General features: G+C 38.6%; 1 protein-coding gene across 4 annotated transcripts in view; it reads right to left on the reverse strand.

The window, feature by feature from the left end:
• The window catches only part of dnmt3ab (DNA (cytosine-5-)-methyltransferase 3 alpha b), a 63,318-nt gene that overhangs the window by 18,823 nt on the left and 26,225 nt on the right, over nucleotides 1-18,270 (reverse strand). The window contains exons 5-13 of one of the 4 annotated variants that reach the window (XM_067455371.1): nucleotides 16,605-16,651; nucleotides 15,983-16,129; nucleotides 5,073-5,417; nucleotides 4,171-4,329; nucleotides 3,864-3,971; nucleotides 3,540-3,696; nucleotides 2,262-2,411; nucleotides 983-1,027; nucleotides 811-890 (exon numbers count right to left, since the gene is read on the reverse strand). In XM_067455371.1, the coding sequence (XP_067311472.1) occupies nucleotides 811-890; nucleotides 983-1,027; nucleotides 2,262-2,411; nucleotides 3,540-3,696; nucleotides 3,864-3,971; nucleotides 4,171-4,329; nucleotides 5,073-5,417; nucleotides 15,983-16,129; nucleotides 16,605-16,651 (1,238 nt within the window). Of the gene's footprint in view, nucleotides 1-810; nucleotides 891-982; nucleotides 1,028-2,261; nucleotides 2,412-3,539; nucleotides 3,697-3,863; nucleotides 3,972-4,170; nucleotides 4,330-5,072; nucleotides 5,418-11,664; nucleotides 11,694-11,755; nucleotides 12,061-15,982; nucleotides 16,130-16,604; nucleotides 16,652-18,270 lie in introns of those variants that run through there. The other 3 variants (XM_067455372.1, XM_067455373.1, XM_067455374.1) reach the window with 3 other exon arrangements.

The raw sequence follows: 18,270 nt of genomic DNA on the forward strand, positions 1-18,270 counted from the left end.
TGACCAATGAAACAGCATTTAATTTCCTCACAATGGTAATTGGTCAAATAAACGAACCTGTATGAGTAGTAACTCAGCACTTGGAGGTAGTTAGGTAGAATGAAATGTGCTCATTTCTTTATATCTGCCGGGACTCGTGTGTGTCGCTGATATCTGTCTCTTATTAGTAATCGTGCCCTGCTTCATGCCACAGTCATGTTAAACATTGACTCATCCATACATTATTTCCTCATAAACATTCCTAGATCCATCGGTATGATGACAAGTTCTGTGATTCCACACTCATTCACTGTGCCATCAATCTACACCTTTGTTATTGTTTTAAAGAGGATAGCGACTCCTAGCGGCGAAAAAATATCGGCAAGAACCAAAAATTAAAGTATCGATATCAGACTCGTTCTGGAAAAAGTGGTATCCCTAGTGGTATTAGTTAAAAGCGGTATCAGTGCATTGCTAAACTTTAGCATAACTCTGTACAGCTAACATCTTTTACTCCACTAACACAAACTGCAGTATTTAACAACTGCACTAACTGCTAAATAACTACCTGTATTTACAGTATGTGTGATCCTTAATATGTTGACTCACTTTGTCTTAGTATTTGAATTGTATCTACCCTACTGGAACAATGTTTTTCCTTTATATCCTTGCAAATGATCACATACAGCAAACAGTATGTAACATTTGTTAGAAGTCACTGACAAAAAAAACAACAACCATCTGTCAATAACGTAAATGGAGATGACAAAATTAGTGGGAAAACAAAGCAGCCCTTCAGGAAGTAGGAAGCAGGAATTTCCTGGCTTTTACCTTACAGCTTTGGCACATTCCGCCAATGAAGAGCGGGTGCTCCAGGGAAACATTAAGGCTGCCACAGGACATGCAGATGTCTGGAAGTGTTCAAAGAGAGAGAGAGATATTACCAGAGACTAACACTGGCAGTCAGCAATGAAACATTTCAGTGTGTATGTGTAATACATGCCTTCAATGTTTCTACATTTTTGACGAACTTCAAATACAAGCCTCTCTGAAAAACAACAGAAAAAAAAAAAAACATTCAAATATTGGAAACCTTCCCAGTGTTTCAGGCATTTGGCCCATTTCGACTTGACTCCCTGTTTATTGGAAATTCCAGTGGTTTACATTTCCATCACTTTGACAATTATTTGATATTCAAAACAACGTTTACTAGCTTGCCATGAATTTTATAAACTGAAATAATGTTGCTAATTGTAGTGGCACTACATGCATAATTGATGGCACAGCTGAATTATTGAAAATAAACTGTTAAACTGAATTAAAAATTAATGCAAGGTTTGGAGTCAATTATTCCAGTTGCCACACTGACATTTGTTAACCTCAAGACATACTAGTTCATCATACTAGTTGACACTAGCATAAAAGTGTTGGCCAAGCATGGTAGAATCAAGCAGTCAATTAAATGTATTATCAATATTATTTGAAAGGAATACTTTTATCTTAAACTTTAACAACTTTTGGACAGTACTGTATTTTATATTCTATAAATGATATTTTTTGTTATTATATTTAATGCACAATTTTTTTAATGAAATAGCAAGTGTAATACAGAATTAGTTATCATTTTATTTTAAGGTGACATAGTTACACTTAATTATGCATAATTAAGTAATTAAACCTAATCCAAGTACATATTTGAGTAAGTAAAATGTAACCATGTCTCCTTAAAATAAAGTGTAACATAATATTGATATAAATTATTAAATATTAGGCTTGTCTGATAACTAAAGAGAGATATAAAACCTATTGTATGGACTACTGAACAATTCCAAGTGGGGTAAAATTCTTGGCTCTAGGTATGTAACCCACAAAAGAGATGGTGCAAGTCTGCTCCAGTTTACCTCTATTTGATTGGTTAATAAAGCTCCATGCTGATTTAACAGCTCGTCTGTTTATTACTACTGCAAAGTTTTCCTGCCGGTTTTCCTCATGGGAATACATTTTCTTTAGCATTTTATGAATTATAACAATAGCAAAAGGATAATATGGAGGTAAAAGTGTTATCTGCAAAAGTCATGTTTGAACATGTGCTGAACATTCAATACAAAACATGTCTCTTTAAACTTGTAGGATTTGTAGAGACCCCTGTCATAGTTCCAGACACACCCTCCTGTGTTTACTCTGCCGGCTGAGAAGATGAGAGTGCTAATCCTGATTTAGCATGTGTGGGTGTGTGTTTACGAGCTCTTTGAACTCGCTGACCTCGTTCAGTGAGAGCTCACCTCGAGTCCGCTCGTCGATGATGTCTTTGACCTTGGGTTTCTCTGTGGCTGTGCTCTTGCGGGGCTTTTTTGCTGGTGGGGGCATGTAGGCCGCCGCCTCCGGCTCCACCCACATCTCTGGATACACTTCCTTGTAGGGGTTACGCTCCTCTGAAAAAGGCACAGTGGTACGTATAGCTATTTGTTCATGGATTATGTAGTATGTAAACATCGAGATCAAGATTGTTTAGATTTCACCAGTATTTTCTTACAAGCTTAATTCATGGAGGACTGGCATGTGTACAGGCTTAAGGGATAAACATCCAGTAAGCATCTACAACTGTACTTAAAAGCCAAAATTCTTAAAAATATCACTGAACTGAGGAACTGTGACCATCTGAAAACACCCCAGATTGCACATATCTGGTTAACAACAACGTTAAATAAAACAAATAAAAAACTGAAGAAAAGATGAACTCGCTAAAACTATGACAGCATGGAGAAACTTGAACAATTTCAGTCAAAAGTAAAAAGTAATTAACAAAATGTGATATTTTAAAGAATCTGCATGCACGTCTTTTCCATTCAATGACAATTCATAGTGACCATGACTGTTGCCAACACCAAAAAAGGATCATAAACCTTTTTACTATATTCCAAGCCTTCTGAACCAATATGAGCTTTGTAGGAGGAACATGCAGAAATGTAAATCATGAATCAATGATAACCTGCCCCTTTCAGTGAGCTGTCGACACGAGAGCCTGTGCGACCTGATCATTGAGTCATGGAGTTGTGAACAAATCAGTTCAATTTGCAAACTCCATCAACTGGTTCATTGAGAAGAACGGGCTCACAAGAATGATTCTTTCACTGATCCAGTTCTCAAGTTCAACTCAAGTTTATCAACTTGAGTCCTTCACATTGGTTCTTGAGTTAACAGTTCACTGGAGGCTTAAATTTTATACAGATTCTCACACAAATCTATATTCTATATATAATCTATAAATAACGAAGGAGTCAAATTGATCACTTTAATGGTGCTTTTAGTGTGTGTGGGGGGTGGAAATTCTGTCACTATGAATTTTCATCGTAATAGAGTTTAATAGAATTTGTGTCCGACTGAAAATTAAACAAAAGTCTCTATTTCGTCCCACTGAACAAATAGCAGCACATGAGGGTAAAGAGTAAATTGAATCATCATTTCTGGGCAAACCATCTCTTTAAACAAGCGTGGCATTTTCCAAAGCAAGCAGATATATGTATATCAAAAAGAAAGCATTATCAAAAAGAAAGTCTTACCTTCAGGCGGCTCTAAACCTTTAGGTCCAGTGGGTTGAAATCCCGTCATGGCCCATTCAATCATCTGTTTGTTTTGCATGTCTACTGACTTAGAAGTATCAGTGTCGTCACTCTCCGGGCATGTGAGGAAGGTTTTGCCTGCTCTAGTGCTGGCTGCCTGCAAGGCAGGGCAATCAAACGTTTTCTTTAGATAGATTTGTGCTGATCTGAGATATTATGATCTGATCTGAGATATTAATATGGAATACAATACACTAGAGAACAATAAACTTGAGACAATGAGCTTTGTTTAACCCTTAATCTGTACCGCAAACTGATTCCTACCTGTAGCACCTCAAAGATGGCTTTCTTGTACATTGGTTGCTTATTGTAGGTTGGCTGGTGAAAGGCGTTGTGGAAGGAACTCAAAGGCAACAGTTTCTCAACACAGACCTACCAGAAAACATTGAAACAAAACATGATCTGGGTTACAATACAACCTCTCTCAACACCAATGGTAGCATAATGTTGGGTACCTGAGAAAAAAAAAATGTGTTCATCCATCAGTCTAAATAGAGACAAATCAAGTCATTGTTTGCTCTGGCAGTCGACATTTTGCCACAAATTCTGTCAATAAAGCTTTCAAACGTACCACAGAAAACTTGCCGTCGCCGAACCACATGACCCATCTAGTGCCTTCGGCTGCCCGACTGCGTCCAGTCATCAACCAGGATACAATCCGTCCAGGCCACCAGGAGAATCCTCGTAACTTTCCCCACACAAGCTCACCAATGCCAAAACCTCGGCCATCCTGCAACATACAACCAGAGAATAGATCAACTTGTGATATACATAAATACTATTGGTGTAACGCTATATTGTTAGATCGAGACATAAAAATGTGACAAAATGTATCGTTGATGTAAATTATATGACTTGCGGTAGAGAGTTAATATTTTTATCTAAGGCTAGGCTTACTGTATTTATATGGTATAATTCACCCAGAAATTGTAATTCTGTTATCCTGTACTCACCCTCATGTCATTTCAAACCTGTAAAGCTTTTCATTCAACTTCTAAACACAAATAAAGTTATTTTTATGAAACCTAAGATTGCTGTACCTCCCTTTAAAGTCCATAACTCTAAAACTTAAAAGATTCAAAAGTGTCATAAAGGCATCATAAAAAAAGGGTAAAAGATATCCCTATGCAGATTTTGCAAAGGGTTCACATAGTGAACCAATACTCATATGAAACAAACCCTTCAGCAAAAGACATGGCAGATTGTTTAAACCTGGCTTTTAAAACTGTTAGCCAGATAAGTTCCAGGATAATATGGAGCCTAATCCTGGGTTTCTCAAAGAATAAATGGACTATCAGCAAGCAGGCGTCAAAAGTTGGATTTTTGCTTTGATAATGAAACAAAATATACTTCAAGCTTCCTTTGATCCACAGAAAATCTCACATTTATCCTGGAACTTATCCGGCTAACCAAATAAGACCCAATTGCAGAACGAACCCCAAGCCACCATGATGATTATTAAGCTACTCTTACCTCATACTCTGACTCTGTGTCAGTGGACTTGGATGAGGTCTTGTTTCCATCCCCTATAGAAACGGGCTCTGGGGTGGTGGCAACGGTTGGAGAGGCTGGATCCGTAGGCTGCTGCTGCTGTGGCTGTTGGAATGGTGAAGGTTGCTGCTGAGGAGAAGGCTGGGGTTTGATGTTGGTCTGAGGTTGAGCTTGAGCCTGTGGCGGTTGCTGCTGCATTGGCGGCGTTGGTGGAGGAAAAAGCAGTGGGACGGTGATCATGGAGCTGTCTTTTTGGGGCTCCGACTCTACCTCGCCATGGTCCTCCATTGAGTTCATCACAGACACCAGTTTCGCCTTCTTCTCTGCCTGCAACGTAGGGAACAGCGGGACAGGAAGAGGAGGAGGTAAAGCACACAGAACAGCAGTGGCTTTCCTGAGAATAGCACAGTTCAGCACTTGAGTAATGGTGACTGCTCAGTTTGTTTATAGTTCTTTAATCCCACGTGCCAACACAAATATCCCCATCCTCTTGATAAAGCACAAGTGCCGCCCCTTTGAGTGTGATAAGTGGCAGAAACCTGTGAAAACAGTCCCCTTTTCATTGCAGTGAAAGCTGTTTGCGATCACTTCGTAACAATGAGTGCTCCCCCCGTGGCTTAGATGGATGCGCGCAGGAGAGTTCAGCGAGTTTGTCCAACCTGACTCTAAGCTATTAGGTCAAAAACAGAGGACACGAGCCAAGCCATGACTTAAGCAGCTCACAGCAAATCCCCAACAGCTGCACCTCTCTCGTCCTCTCGTACTCTCTCACTCGCACGTGAATCTCTTTCACAGCTGTACTTTCTCTGCTGCTGGGGTCCGACTCCATCTCCAATTACACTCACACACACGTGAACCTGGCAGAGCCGCCCGCGTGTGTGTGTCTGTGCGCAGAGAAAACGTTTGGATCCGTCCCCAGAAAGCTCTCCCTATGTCTCTCTTTAGCTCACTCCCTCCATTATGGTAGCTATACATTTATATAAGCCCGCAAAAGGGGGAGAGAGGCTCTGGAGCCAAGCGCTCATGAGTGTGCATGAATAGACAGCATGATGGTGTGGAGTAGAAACATGTGGCCACAAATCAAGAAGCCCCACTGTAGTTTATAAATATCTGTATGGCTTCACTGACTGCTTCAATGAGCTCGGCCATATGTGCCAGGCTGTTTGTCTTTGACAGCGGTTGATGGTGGAAAGAGTATTTAAATGTATGCAAGCCGTTCTGTGCTTATGAGCATGTATTTATCTCTGCAGGACTGGGAGGTACAGTGACACTGTAGATACCAGTGGTTCAATCAATCAATCAATCAACTGAGCTGAGTTCTCAACTGAGCCTAAGTAATCTTCCAAGGGAGCTGCAAGATGTCTTAAAATAGTATTTGTTTTATTATTTGTATAGCGCTTTTCGTGATTCATTGTTGTTTCAAAGCAAACAAAGCAAAGCATGTTTCGTAACTTAGCAAACATTTCTGAAGTTTAAGAATACTGTTCTATAATCTCTGGAAATATGGATTTTAAAGGACAAATCATAACATCCATCTAGATGCAGATTGTATTTGAGCTGCAATATTTATAGTTTCTGGTCCAATGAATACAAGCTGTTTTGTCAGCATTTAAAAAAAGGAAATTGCTGTCCACGCTACCCAGTCTCAATGTCCTAATAACAACTTGAACAATTGAGAATGTGGTATGGAAGAAATATAAAGCTGCATCATCAGCATAACAATGAGAAATTTAATATCATGTTTCCTGATGTCTTCTAGCTATGTAATACAGAGCCTCGGGGGCCTCCGTACTGTACTGAACTAGATACTTGTTAGATTTGACAGTTTCATGTGTACACAAACAGAGTGGTAGCAATATTGAAAATAAATTATTAAAAATATAGAAATATGTATACCCAAACAACAGTTTAAAATTGCTTATCACCAGTGTTGGGAAGGTTACTTTGGAAATATAATACTTGTTAAATAGGGTAAATTGTAATCTGTAACTTATTCCAATTGCTTTAATAAAGTAATGTAACATTTGATTAATTTTCAAAATTTCCAGCACTGGAATGCATTTTTATGATTTACCATGGTGGCAACTCTCAGACAGGTTGTAGCCTAAAGCTTTTAGCGGCAATGTGGATTGATGTAATTGGCAGATGTGGTGCTAAACAAATTCAAACAAACTAAAAGCATCAGAATAGCATTGCTTTACTAAACGGCCTTTAAATGGCAGGAGACACTGTGCACATCAAAAACTGGCAAAGCAACAAATTTATATTATTCAACATATCCCAGCTTTTTACAGAAAATATTCAGATGTACCGGTAACCCCCTTTGTAATCGTTAACATTTTTATAATTAACTGTACTTTAATTACACTTTTTTTATCAGTAACTGTAACTGATTACAGTTACATTTATTTTGAAATTAAATTATGTAAACTAATTACATGTAACTGCCCCCCAACACTGCTTATCTCTATTAATTATTTAGTAAGTGCTTTTTAAAATAAAAATGTATGAAAATAAGCACCTTTTCATTTCAACAGATTTACAAGAGAAAATATCACAGCCTGTGCAGAGGCGCCTTAGAATATTGACTTTGAAAGTGGCTGACCTCAGAGTCTCACTGTTGCATACCAAGCAATGATAAAAGTCCTTAAGTGATTCTACACCATTGATATTAGATATATTTGTGTGTGGCTATCAGAGGCCAAGGCTGTTCTTTACTCACTTGTTATGATTTTTTTTGTAATGAATGCAGTACTTTTTATTTTCAAAAGTATTTAAATAACTATAGTATTTAATGCACTATTGCCATGGTTATTCAATACAACAATTTTGCATTGAATCTCCATCAAAAACAACTATATTGCGATGTCTAATGTTACCGTTATATACAATTCCCTCTAATATGTATATACAATTTTCTGTCATACACCAGTGGCCTGATTTAACCTTAATGAAATCTCAGTCCAATCCTTCCAAGCCAAGAATATAAATGAAATTATATCAGAATAAAATGGAAATCTGAAACTCTTATTTAAGTAAAATATTATCTTGAGCTACCCACGATTGATTTAATCTCACATGCTATATAAATGAAAAAATCAATAGAAAACTGACTCCCCAAAAACTGGGGGAGGAGAGGAAAGCTCTGAAGCTATAAGTGGAGGTTTGCTTCTGGACGTGTTTTTCCCCCCACCAGCTGTAAATGCCCCTCTTCGGGGGCCTCACTGTAGCGAGTCTGGCTCTTGAAATTGAGGAAGGGGGAGATGAGAAGGATGGAAAGGGGGAGGGTTCCAGGAGTACAGTACTTTACAGTCTTTGTCGGCCACAAACACACAGCCCAGCTCAGGAATAACAACATATATATATAAAATCAGTATGTCATTCACAAGAGAGAATTTAAAATAACCACGGTGGTTGTGTAGAAGTATAGAATAAAGTCATATATGATACACAGAAAAAAAACACAACAAAAAACAACTATTAAAACAAGCTGTACTGTTGGCATCAATTTTACTTTGCTATTCACAGAATTAATAAATGTATTAATTATTAACCATCCTAAAAAATAGAACGTTTCCCATTTGACAGCCTAGTTTGCTGTACGCTGTCCAATTTATAGAAGAAGAAATAGAAAATAGTAGATTAAAAGCAACAGATTTTGAGATATATGTAGTTAAATTGTTTCTGAAATTTTAGTAGTCTCTCACCTACCCTCACAAACAATCCCTCACATACCCTCCAGCCACTGAAGTAATGAGCTGTTAATCTCTGGCTTTTCATTTTAATCATCAGCACCAAGAAAACTTACTTTATAGCCACTATGGGACTAAAAATGTGGATGTCCTGTAATACTATAAACTAGTACTTTCATTTACACACAAAAAAACAACAACAACAACAACAACAACAGAAAAATACAGCTTACAGTACTAAGTAATAAACAAAACTTTTCAGTTTCAACTTTTATAAAATCTAGTACTGAATGGTGAGAAGGTTAACATTGTGATAAAGTGTTTTTTAATCACTATGTTGAAGCTGTGTGCTGTATTATAGGAAGTATGGTCTTTAGGAGCGCTACCTATATCTGAAAGGAAACACCCATGGCCTTAAGCTGCTCTACACGTTACAATGATCAACCAAGCCTCTTTTCCAAGGGAGCTCCTCTGGCGAATTCCGTTTTTCAAACCTTATTGTAATCATTTACATACCACGATCAACTAATGCAACTAATGCCTGTATTTAAGGTCTTCAGGCATACTCGGCCCTTTGAATGTGTTACTGTTCATATGACATAGCCATAAAAAGACAACATTAATTAAATAAACAATATTCTTTTATAATTAAATACAGGGCTCACTATAAGGACTGACTGAGGCCAGTGAGAGTTTCGGGAAAGTTAATGTAAGTTTAATTTGAGTAGTCACAGTCACACGTATGTTGATCATATACATGTATCTTTAAGTCTTACAAATTTAAAGGTGCACTATGCAAATTTTATGTCCACTAGAGGGCACCTATTTAAAACAAAGGCGTAATTTGATGACTACAAGTTTGAGCACAGCACCTTGAGACATGTGGTCTTTACCTCACAGCCGGTGGAAAAGAATCAGGCTAAGACTCGGGCAGAAATCATGTTGATGGATGTGATTATTAACGTTACTGTAGTATGAAGCACAGCAGGACCGAGTGTTGTGGAGCTCAGCAAGGCCACTGGAGCGATTGTTACAAAAACACACGCCTCGCGAGCAGTGGGACTTTTATTATGACGGGATGGGACAGAGTCGCCAGGCGCCGGCGCTATTTCCGCTTTTCCGGTCATGAGTGTGAGGTAACGCAGCTCTGTTTATCATATTAGGTACATTTGAGTGTGTTTAAAATGATGTTATGATGTTACTCTGTGTGTTCGCTCAGCGGCTGCTGTGAAACTTGTTCACACTGCTAAGAGTAAAGTATTTCTGCCAAATAAAACTGAGGGTAACGTAGATATGATGCAATTGACAGGCGACTCCCTCAGACGCTATGCTGAGATGTCCCGGCTTCTTGGTTAAATAGCAATTTTCTCACAATTTTCAAATAGTTGGAAACATTTGGGATATTGTAAGTACTTAACTGAACAAAATATATATTACACTGGCCTAGTGGTTTTTAGATATTTTCAAAATCAAAAATACTACAGAGTGCACCTTTAAATCTTTGGTTTTCTGTGGCAAAATGAATATTGTAGTTGCAAATTGTTCTGATATATGTTATCATGCTGGGCTAACATAGATGAGCAATCTATGTTAGCCCAGTGTTATCAGTCTATGTTAGTTTTGAATGTATCATCTTGGAAGCATTAGTTTGGGTTGAAAATGATAAACAAGTCTGTATTGTCACACCGTATGCAGTGTAACAAAGTGTAAAAAGTAAAAAAATATTATAAAAGTGTAAAAAGCCAAGCTTTGTTGAACATAGCTGATAAAGAATACATTTTTTAGCAACTGTTTTTAAACCAATCAATAATGTTTGTTTTGGTACTTTGAACAATATGTGACATTTTTTGATTTACAATATGAGGAATTAATTCACTTCAAATGCTGGCAGCACAGCAGTGCACACTGAAATTCCAAAAGGCAGGGGATGAATGGCTATCGCCACTTGTGTGACAATCGCATTTATTTTGAAGTGACTTTGTGAGCAATTGAACAAAGGCTGTTCACTTTTTAGCCTCCCAAGTCCGAAGAATAGAGGATGCATTTAGCTTGCAATTGTGCTGGGTCCCTTAAAGAATCTGGTAATTAGTAGTGTAGCAGAGGTCAGGCATGCTAAAAGAGTCTTAGTGTAAGTGCCTTAATGTTGAAACTTTTTAGAGACTTCTCTTTATTCATTCATGTCCAGTTGCTCAAAATGATTTTAATCTAAAATTTGTTATTTCCTCAAAATTGTGCAGCAACCGTCCAAAGCTGAAGTGTAAAAGTCTGCCTGTTTCAGTCTGTGCAGCCTTGACTCAAAAGTACGAGCGAGAGCTGGCAGCGCACTGATCACATGCGGTTCCCGGGTTCACTCGGTTCATTCATATTTGCATATCCTTAAAAAGACACGCACCGTATTTCCGTTACAACACAAACGACAACTACTGCCAGTTTTAAGTGTTTACTTTGCCTACTCAAATCTGACAATTGGAAAAAAGTATATAATCTGTTTTCAAGCTCAATAGCAAAACTTCCCTTTTAAATAACTCTTAAAGCATTCGTTAGAGCTACAACATGCTACATCTATCTGCAAGCCGACTGTATAAATAACCACAAACACACTGTCAGATCACAGCACTATTAAAAACCAAGTAATATGTGAACAAATCCAAAGATATGCCCTGTGCACAACATCCTGCAGAGGCAGTAAAACAGGAAACACATTCAGCTCTCTGCAATCCCCCTGTGATAACATACAGGCTAGAAAAAGAACCTTTTTAAGCAAACCATTTTGTCTTGTACTTGCAATGTTTTTAGCTCGGTCCGGCACTCTGGATTTAAAGAGATGGGTTTCCTTTAAGCTACCCGGGGCAGATGGTCCGTAACAAGTCTCCTGGAAATACCTGAAGTCAGCATATTCCTCCTCCAGCAAGTCTACTCAGACATGCACACTGTCCCCTGTGCTATCAACAACAAACAAGTCAGCCGACCTACCCATACACGCCTGCACTCGGCACTTTAAATCCAACGTGTGAATCTCTTTTTTTCTTGCCCCACTCTTGGCTCAGTGGAGACCGCTTCAAAAAAAAAAGAAAAAAAAGAGGAAAAAAAAGAAAAAGAAAGCATGAACATTTCTTTGTCTGGGAATTCAGGGTCAGGTGGTTCCCAACAGGAATTCTGGTTGGCTAGAGAGGACTTGCAGAATGTTGGCGGCTGTCCAGGAGGCTGTCTTGCAAGCAGCGCTGGAAATTCGCTGTAAACCTCATCTTCACCCTTATATCCATAGTACGGAGTTCATTTCCACTGCAGAGAGTAGTGAGGGGAGAGGGGGAGGAGTGAAGGGAACTGGATGGGGGTGGGAAAGAGGAATCTACTGTAGCGTTGGGCACTTATTAAAAAAAAAGAGAAAGAGAGACATGATCCCCCTCGCTCAAAGAAAGTGAAAGCAGGCTGGGTTTTACTCGCCCCCCCCACCCCCCTCCACCTTAGGGCCACCCCTTCTATGCTAACAAAGCTTTGCTGACTGTATGCGGCTCAGGCCTCGTAGGCAGAGGAAGGAAACATGTCAAGGCCCCTTTCAAAAGGGTTTCCTGCTGCATTGTTGTGTCCGCTGAGGAGCTCTTCGAGAAAACATAACTGCATAGACCTTCGGCGAGCAAACAGAGCTATGACATGTTACGATCTGAGCTCATCCACAATGTGCCTATTCAGAGAAAAAGAAAATTCCCAGGCTCCTGATGGAGGATTCCAGCTCTCTCCGTGAAGAATGCGAAACGCCCATTTCGCTGGAATTTTACGACGTCCACTCACGAGACAACTGTGTGTCCAGCTAATTTGGCCGTATTTCTGGGATCTCTGACACTTTTATGGCTTATCCTCAAACACAGTGTGGCGAGGGGCAGAGAGAAGAAGATGGGGCGGGGGGAGCTTGATGTTGATTGGTTGGCCTCCTTTGGTTACCGAGGAAAAAGAGCATTATGTAACCCAGCAGTTCTCACCATACAAAACAGTGCCATTAGAAAAACTGTCAACCACCTACACCTGCAATGGTACTTGAGCTTCGCCATAGCAGTGGGTACTAACTGAGGGCTAAATGCCTGATCTAAATCACTGTTTCCAAACCTTTTTGTAGCCGCACACCTCTCAGTAAAAGCATGTTGACATTAAGAATTAGGCTATAACTACAGCAATAACGATAACTACTACCATAAAGTTTTGATAATTACTCTAATTCTAGAACAAGAAAATGACACAGGGGAACAATATCATTGAATGTTTCAAGAAATTTTTCCCCAGCTGATGAATGATAAAAACCTTTGACAGCCAATCAGAATCCACTTGTAAAGCTTAAAATCTTGAGCATTTAAAGCAGGAGATTGCTTTAACTCAATGCTATCATCTGTTGGTGTAGATGCTAATATAGTTATCTTTATAGTTATCGTTCATGATATCGTTCAATGGACCTTAAAGGGTTAGTTCACCCAAAAATGAAATTTCTTTCATTAATGACTCACCAAAATGTTGTTCCACACCCATAAGACCTCTGTTCATCCTCAGAACATAGTTTAAGATATTTCAGATTTAGTCCGAGGGCTTTCTGTCCTTTGAATGTAAGTGAATGCCCACTTGCTGTCTACGTCCAGAAGGTAATGAAAACATCATCAAAGTAGTCCATATGTGACATCAGGTGGTTAGTTAGACTCTTTTGAAGCTTCGACAATACATTTTGGTCCAAAAATAACAAAAAATACGACTTTATTCAGCATTGTCTTCTCTTCCCCGTTTGTTTTCAAACCTCAAATAAAGAATCAAACGGTCGTGAATCAGCGTATTGATTCGTGATTCATATCGCCAATGTCACGTGATTTCAGCAGTTTGCCAGTTGACACGCGGATCCGAATCTTGAATCATGACTGTTTGATTCTTTATTTGAGGAACACTGAAGAGAAGACAATGCTGAATAAATTCATATTTTTTGTTATTTTTGGACCAAAATGTATTGTCGACGCTTCAAAAGAGTCTAACTAACCAACTGATGTCACATATGGACTACTTTGATGATGTTTTCATTACCTTCTGGACGTGGACAGCAAGTTGGCATACACTTACATTCAAAGGACAGAAAGGCCTCAGACTAAATCTAAAATATCTTAAACTGTGTTCAGAGGATGAACAGAGGTCTTACGGGGGTGGAACGACATTGGGGTGAGTCATTAATTAAAGAAATTTCATTTTTGGGTGAACTAACCCTTTAAGGCTCCAAAACCAGAAATGTGTTCCTTTAATTCACATTAAACAATAATTTCTTTAAAATTGACCAATGGAATACTGGAGGAATGTTCGGAAAACACAAGTGGAGCAAAAATCACGCATTTCTATAAAATTATAAATGTAAAATTAAAAAACAAAACTGTTTTAGATTACAACAATCAGAAACTAACTTGGAAAATAAACTAAATAAGCATGCACAATTAAATATGGAATATGTAAAGGGGTCATGAACTGGCTTTTTTATACTGTTATCTGAGGTCAACTTGTGACGTTCACGTGTTTCTTTTACATTCAAAAACATATTAATGAATAAGTAACAGGTTTTTTTCTTCCCTGGTTTTAAGCCTAGCTCTTGAAAGGCTTGAATTTTTATGGTTGTGCCACATTTGGAAGTAGACTTGGAAGTAAACACCCACTGCTATGATTGAATAACAGTTTTGAATATTACATGAGCTTCGGCTCCCTTACAAGAAAGAAATTGTTTTGAACACTTACAATGTGTTGAAACGGCAACCGGAATTATTCGCCAACACGGCTCGCAATATGTCTTTATCAAACAAACACAATGATTTATCTCTCATCCACCCGCATTCCCGCAATTAATTGGAATGTTATTTTTTATTACTTGACCGGCCCGATTGGTGGATATAACCACATATAACACACCCACACACACGTACGCGTGCACCCACAAACCAGTACGTGCATCAGCAAAATTTCACTTCACAAATCAGCAACAATAAAACTTCTGCGGTTGTATTTTTTCTTCAAATGACCAGTCAAGAGTGTGAAAAATGCACATAAATGTTATTTCACTATTTAAGATACTATATTTAGTGCGAGCCCTGGCCCATACATGTCCGAGTCTGATCATGAAATTGCAGCACAATGAACCAACAACACTTCAAATACAAAGGATACTTCAGCCTGTGACAGCGTTATGTTTAGTTAGACACATACATAATCAGAAGATATTAAACGTAACAATGCAACACTATCACATATAAAAAAAACATTTTTAAGTACATAATTGTGTTGCATCATTCCTGTCAAATCCAAAAGCCACAGCATCATTTTTTTTTATCTCATCCTTTCTGCAAATCCAGTCTCTGGTTTACAAACGAAACAGTGAAATGAAGCAAACAAATGCAATGTCTTTAGCCCTGTGAGCTGGATCTCCATTAAAAATAAAGTTCAACCACGTATTGGTAATACTGGAATCCGAAGGAAGATTATGGCATGTTTGTAACATGCTTAATTGCCTGGAAGTTCGATCCGGTTTAGCTCCACGTAGGCCTATGTTATTTATCACCTCATGTCATTACATGCACAAGTCAAGTCGATGGGCGGGACTACAGAATTAGGCATTGGTCTTGAGGCGGCTTTTCACTGCACTCTGACGTCATGGGGACACACATTCCCAGATCGATCATTTGCTGAGCCAGCTGACAATAAAATATTTTCTTTGACTAATAAGGCTCTAAAACTTACAGGATATTCGTATGTTACCATGACCTTTTACATATCAGGAACTCAAGAGAAAGTTGATTTCTCAATTCATGACCCCTTTAATACCTAAACATTTAAAAAAGCTCTTATATCAGCCAATAATCAAACTGAAATTAAAAAAAAACATGTATCTGTAAATCAGACTGCCTTAAACTCGCTGGTTAGGGCTGCCATTAATGATTGGCCAATGCATTCCTAACAAACAAGTCTATGACTGCTAACAATAAGGCAACCAGTGGATTTTCACTGTGAGAAGCAGCCAGATGTCTCATGAAATAAATGGTACCTTCATGCAATATCAAATGACTCATCAAATACACTTGGATTTCGCAGAGTTTATTCGGCACGCTGTCGCCCTGGCAAACGTTCCTGCTATAATAGAAATGCTGACAGGCTCCCTATCGCTCTTCATCTGGGACAGTGGTGAGCAATGGTACTCACCTCCAACTTCCACTTGGCCAGCAACTCCTCCCTGGTCCTCTTGCTAATGTAATAAGGGTCACCGGCTTGGAAGGTTACTCTGGGCATGGGTCTTTGACGGAGGCTGACTTCCCAGCCCACTCCCCCACGGAGCCTCCCGCGAGCTCCCTGTTTAAAGGGACAAAAGCAACAAAAAAAAAGGAAAAGAAAAGAAAAAATTAACGACTTTGTCTCTCTCTGTTTCTCTGTGCTTATCTATCTATGCGATCCTAAATGAAGTAAGGAAGTAGGCGGTTAGTCTACCGGAGTGGTTTTGCGAATGGGCTTGTGGGGGACTGGCAAACTTCGTTGCAGAGAGGGTTTTAGCGCCCGACAGATAGACTCTAACCTTCCATCTGGACATGGCCAGTGGAGAACAGTGACCCTCGTTTCAAGCAGAGGACCAAGTGCATTTGATATTTCACCATCAGGGTACCATTTCTTTCATAATCAAATGGCTGAAAAAACAAGTTCCACGGAAGCGTCATCTTCCTATTTTCTTCTGAGGTCTTGAGTGATAAACGGAAAAGGCCTTTTCAGACAGAAACAGGCGAACGTACACACATATATCACAGACAGGCACACAACAGGAAGACAGTTTTACCTCATTCTTTGCAGAGTCCCCACCCTCGTCCTCCGTGTGCTCCACGTCTAAAGGGAAACAGCCACAAGAACAAGCGATTACCTGAAATGTTTCTGACAGTCCGGATTTGTCGCAATGGAAATCTGTCTGCATCAATCTGCAGAATGAGACCTCAATGATATTTTCGCATTAACAGCACGTTTCACAAGGCTTTTATGTAGAAGAGCATGCATTAAACAGCTTCGAGAGAAAAACGATTCTCATGTGTGTGCAAAGTTATTAACTTATATAAAGAACTGAGAAGCAAAAAGCAGCAGGAAGTAGGACCGTTTTAGCTTGAGGGCTTCGTGGTACTAAATAAAAGTCATAGGAGAACTTTAGAAACCGAGTATTAATGTCAGTCAATCACTATCACAATGACGTATTGGGTTTCTAAATATGTGCTGTGAAAAATGCCAAAGGGCGATATGTAATTACACATAGTATGATGGTTTCTTTGTGAGAATATTACCATTTGAAAAATACCACTGAGATCTATAATGCACGTTACTGCCCAGTATGATACTACTAGAGGCAGTGTAGCAGTACAATCTCTCTTATGATTGGCTGGACTGTAAGCATTAACTCTGATTGACTGTTTAAAGAGGAAACGGTTTATAAATGCATTTGGGATTTAAAATCTGTCAGAAACATCTACATGGAAATAAAGAGTGAAGAATCAATGTTGCTAATACACTATTTGTGTATTTATGAATTGTTTTTTGCATGTCCCATTTTTGAATGAGACTTTAAATTACAATTTTGTGAATCATATTATTTTAATGATTGTGAAGCTATTTTGGTTCCATTCTCAACACAACAGCTTTATTTCTGTAACTTTAAACTTAAAATCTCCTCCTCACCCATAAGTTGCCTCAAAATGTTCCACTAAAAATGTAGACGGAAAAAAAACGACCACACTCCTCTAGACATTAGTATCGAAAGGAGGCAATTTAAAATACCATATCACTCAACCACTGCGTTTTATATCAATTAACTCTTTAAAGGCAACAGCAGTATTTACAAAGATATCAACTCAAAAGTTTGCATAACTTCTAATGGTCAGCGGCTTCATAACAACAACAAAAATGTTAATCATACTTTGCGGTACACACAAAATGAATTATTACAGGCTGTCAAGGTCTATCAAAACACTTAATAATGCAGGACGACATCAACATTAAAACTGACCAACAACCACATTGACTCATTATCATAGTGGTTTTGACATCTCTGACATTCACTTCGTTTTTGCTCTGGATGAGCAACCATCCAACCAACATCATATATACAGTATACAGTATATAGTACTTCATATAAAATAAATTTATATTTTCAGACTGTATATATTAGTTTTGATATTATTAGTGATGGTGTGTTAATGGTGTTTTATTTAGCTGCCATGCTTTAGCTGTCTGCTGTCTTTCTGAAATACTGCATCATACACCCATTATATACCCATACACATTTAAGGCGTTCACATTTATAGTTTGGTTCTCAGAAAATTATAAATTCAGTCCTGGTTCGCTTAGCATTCACAATGTCATTTTTAACACCAAACCTAAAGTTTAAAAAACGGCTTTTAGGATGTATATTTTGTGACGGAACTTGTCAAACATCCAAACCAATGCTGTGTGCTGGGCTAAAT

The sequence above is a fragment of the Pseudorasbora parva genome, chromosome 10 (assembly GCF_024679245.1).
Source record: "Pseudorasbora parva isolate DD20220531a chromosome 10, ASM2467924v1, whole genome shotgun sequence".
Classification (NCBI taxonomy): domain Eukaryota; kingdom Metazoa; phylum Chordata; class Actinopteri; order Cypriniformes; family Gobionidae; genus Pseudorasbora; species Pseudorasbora parva.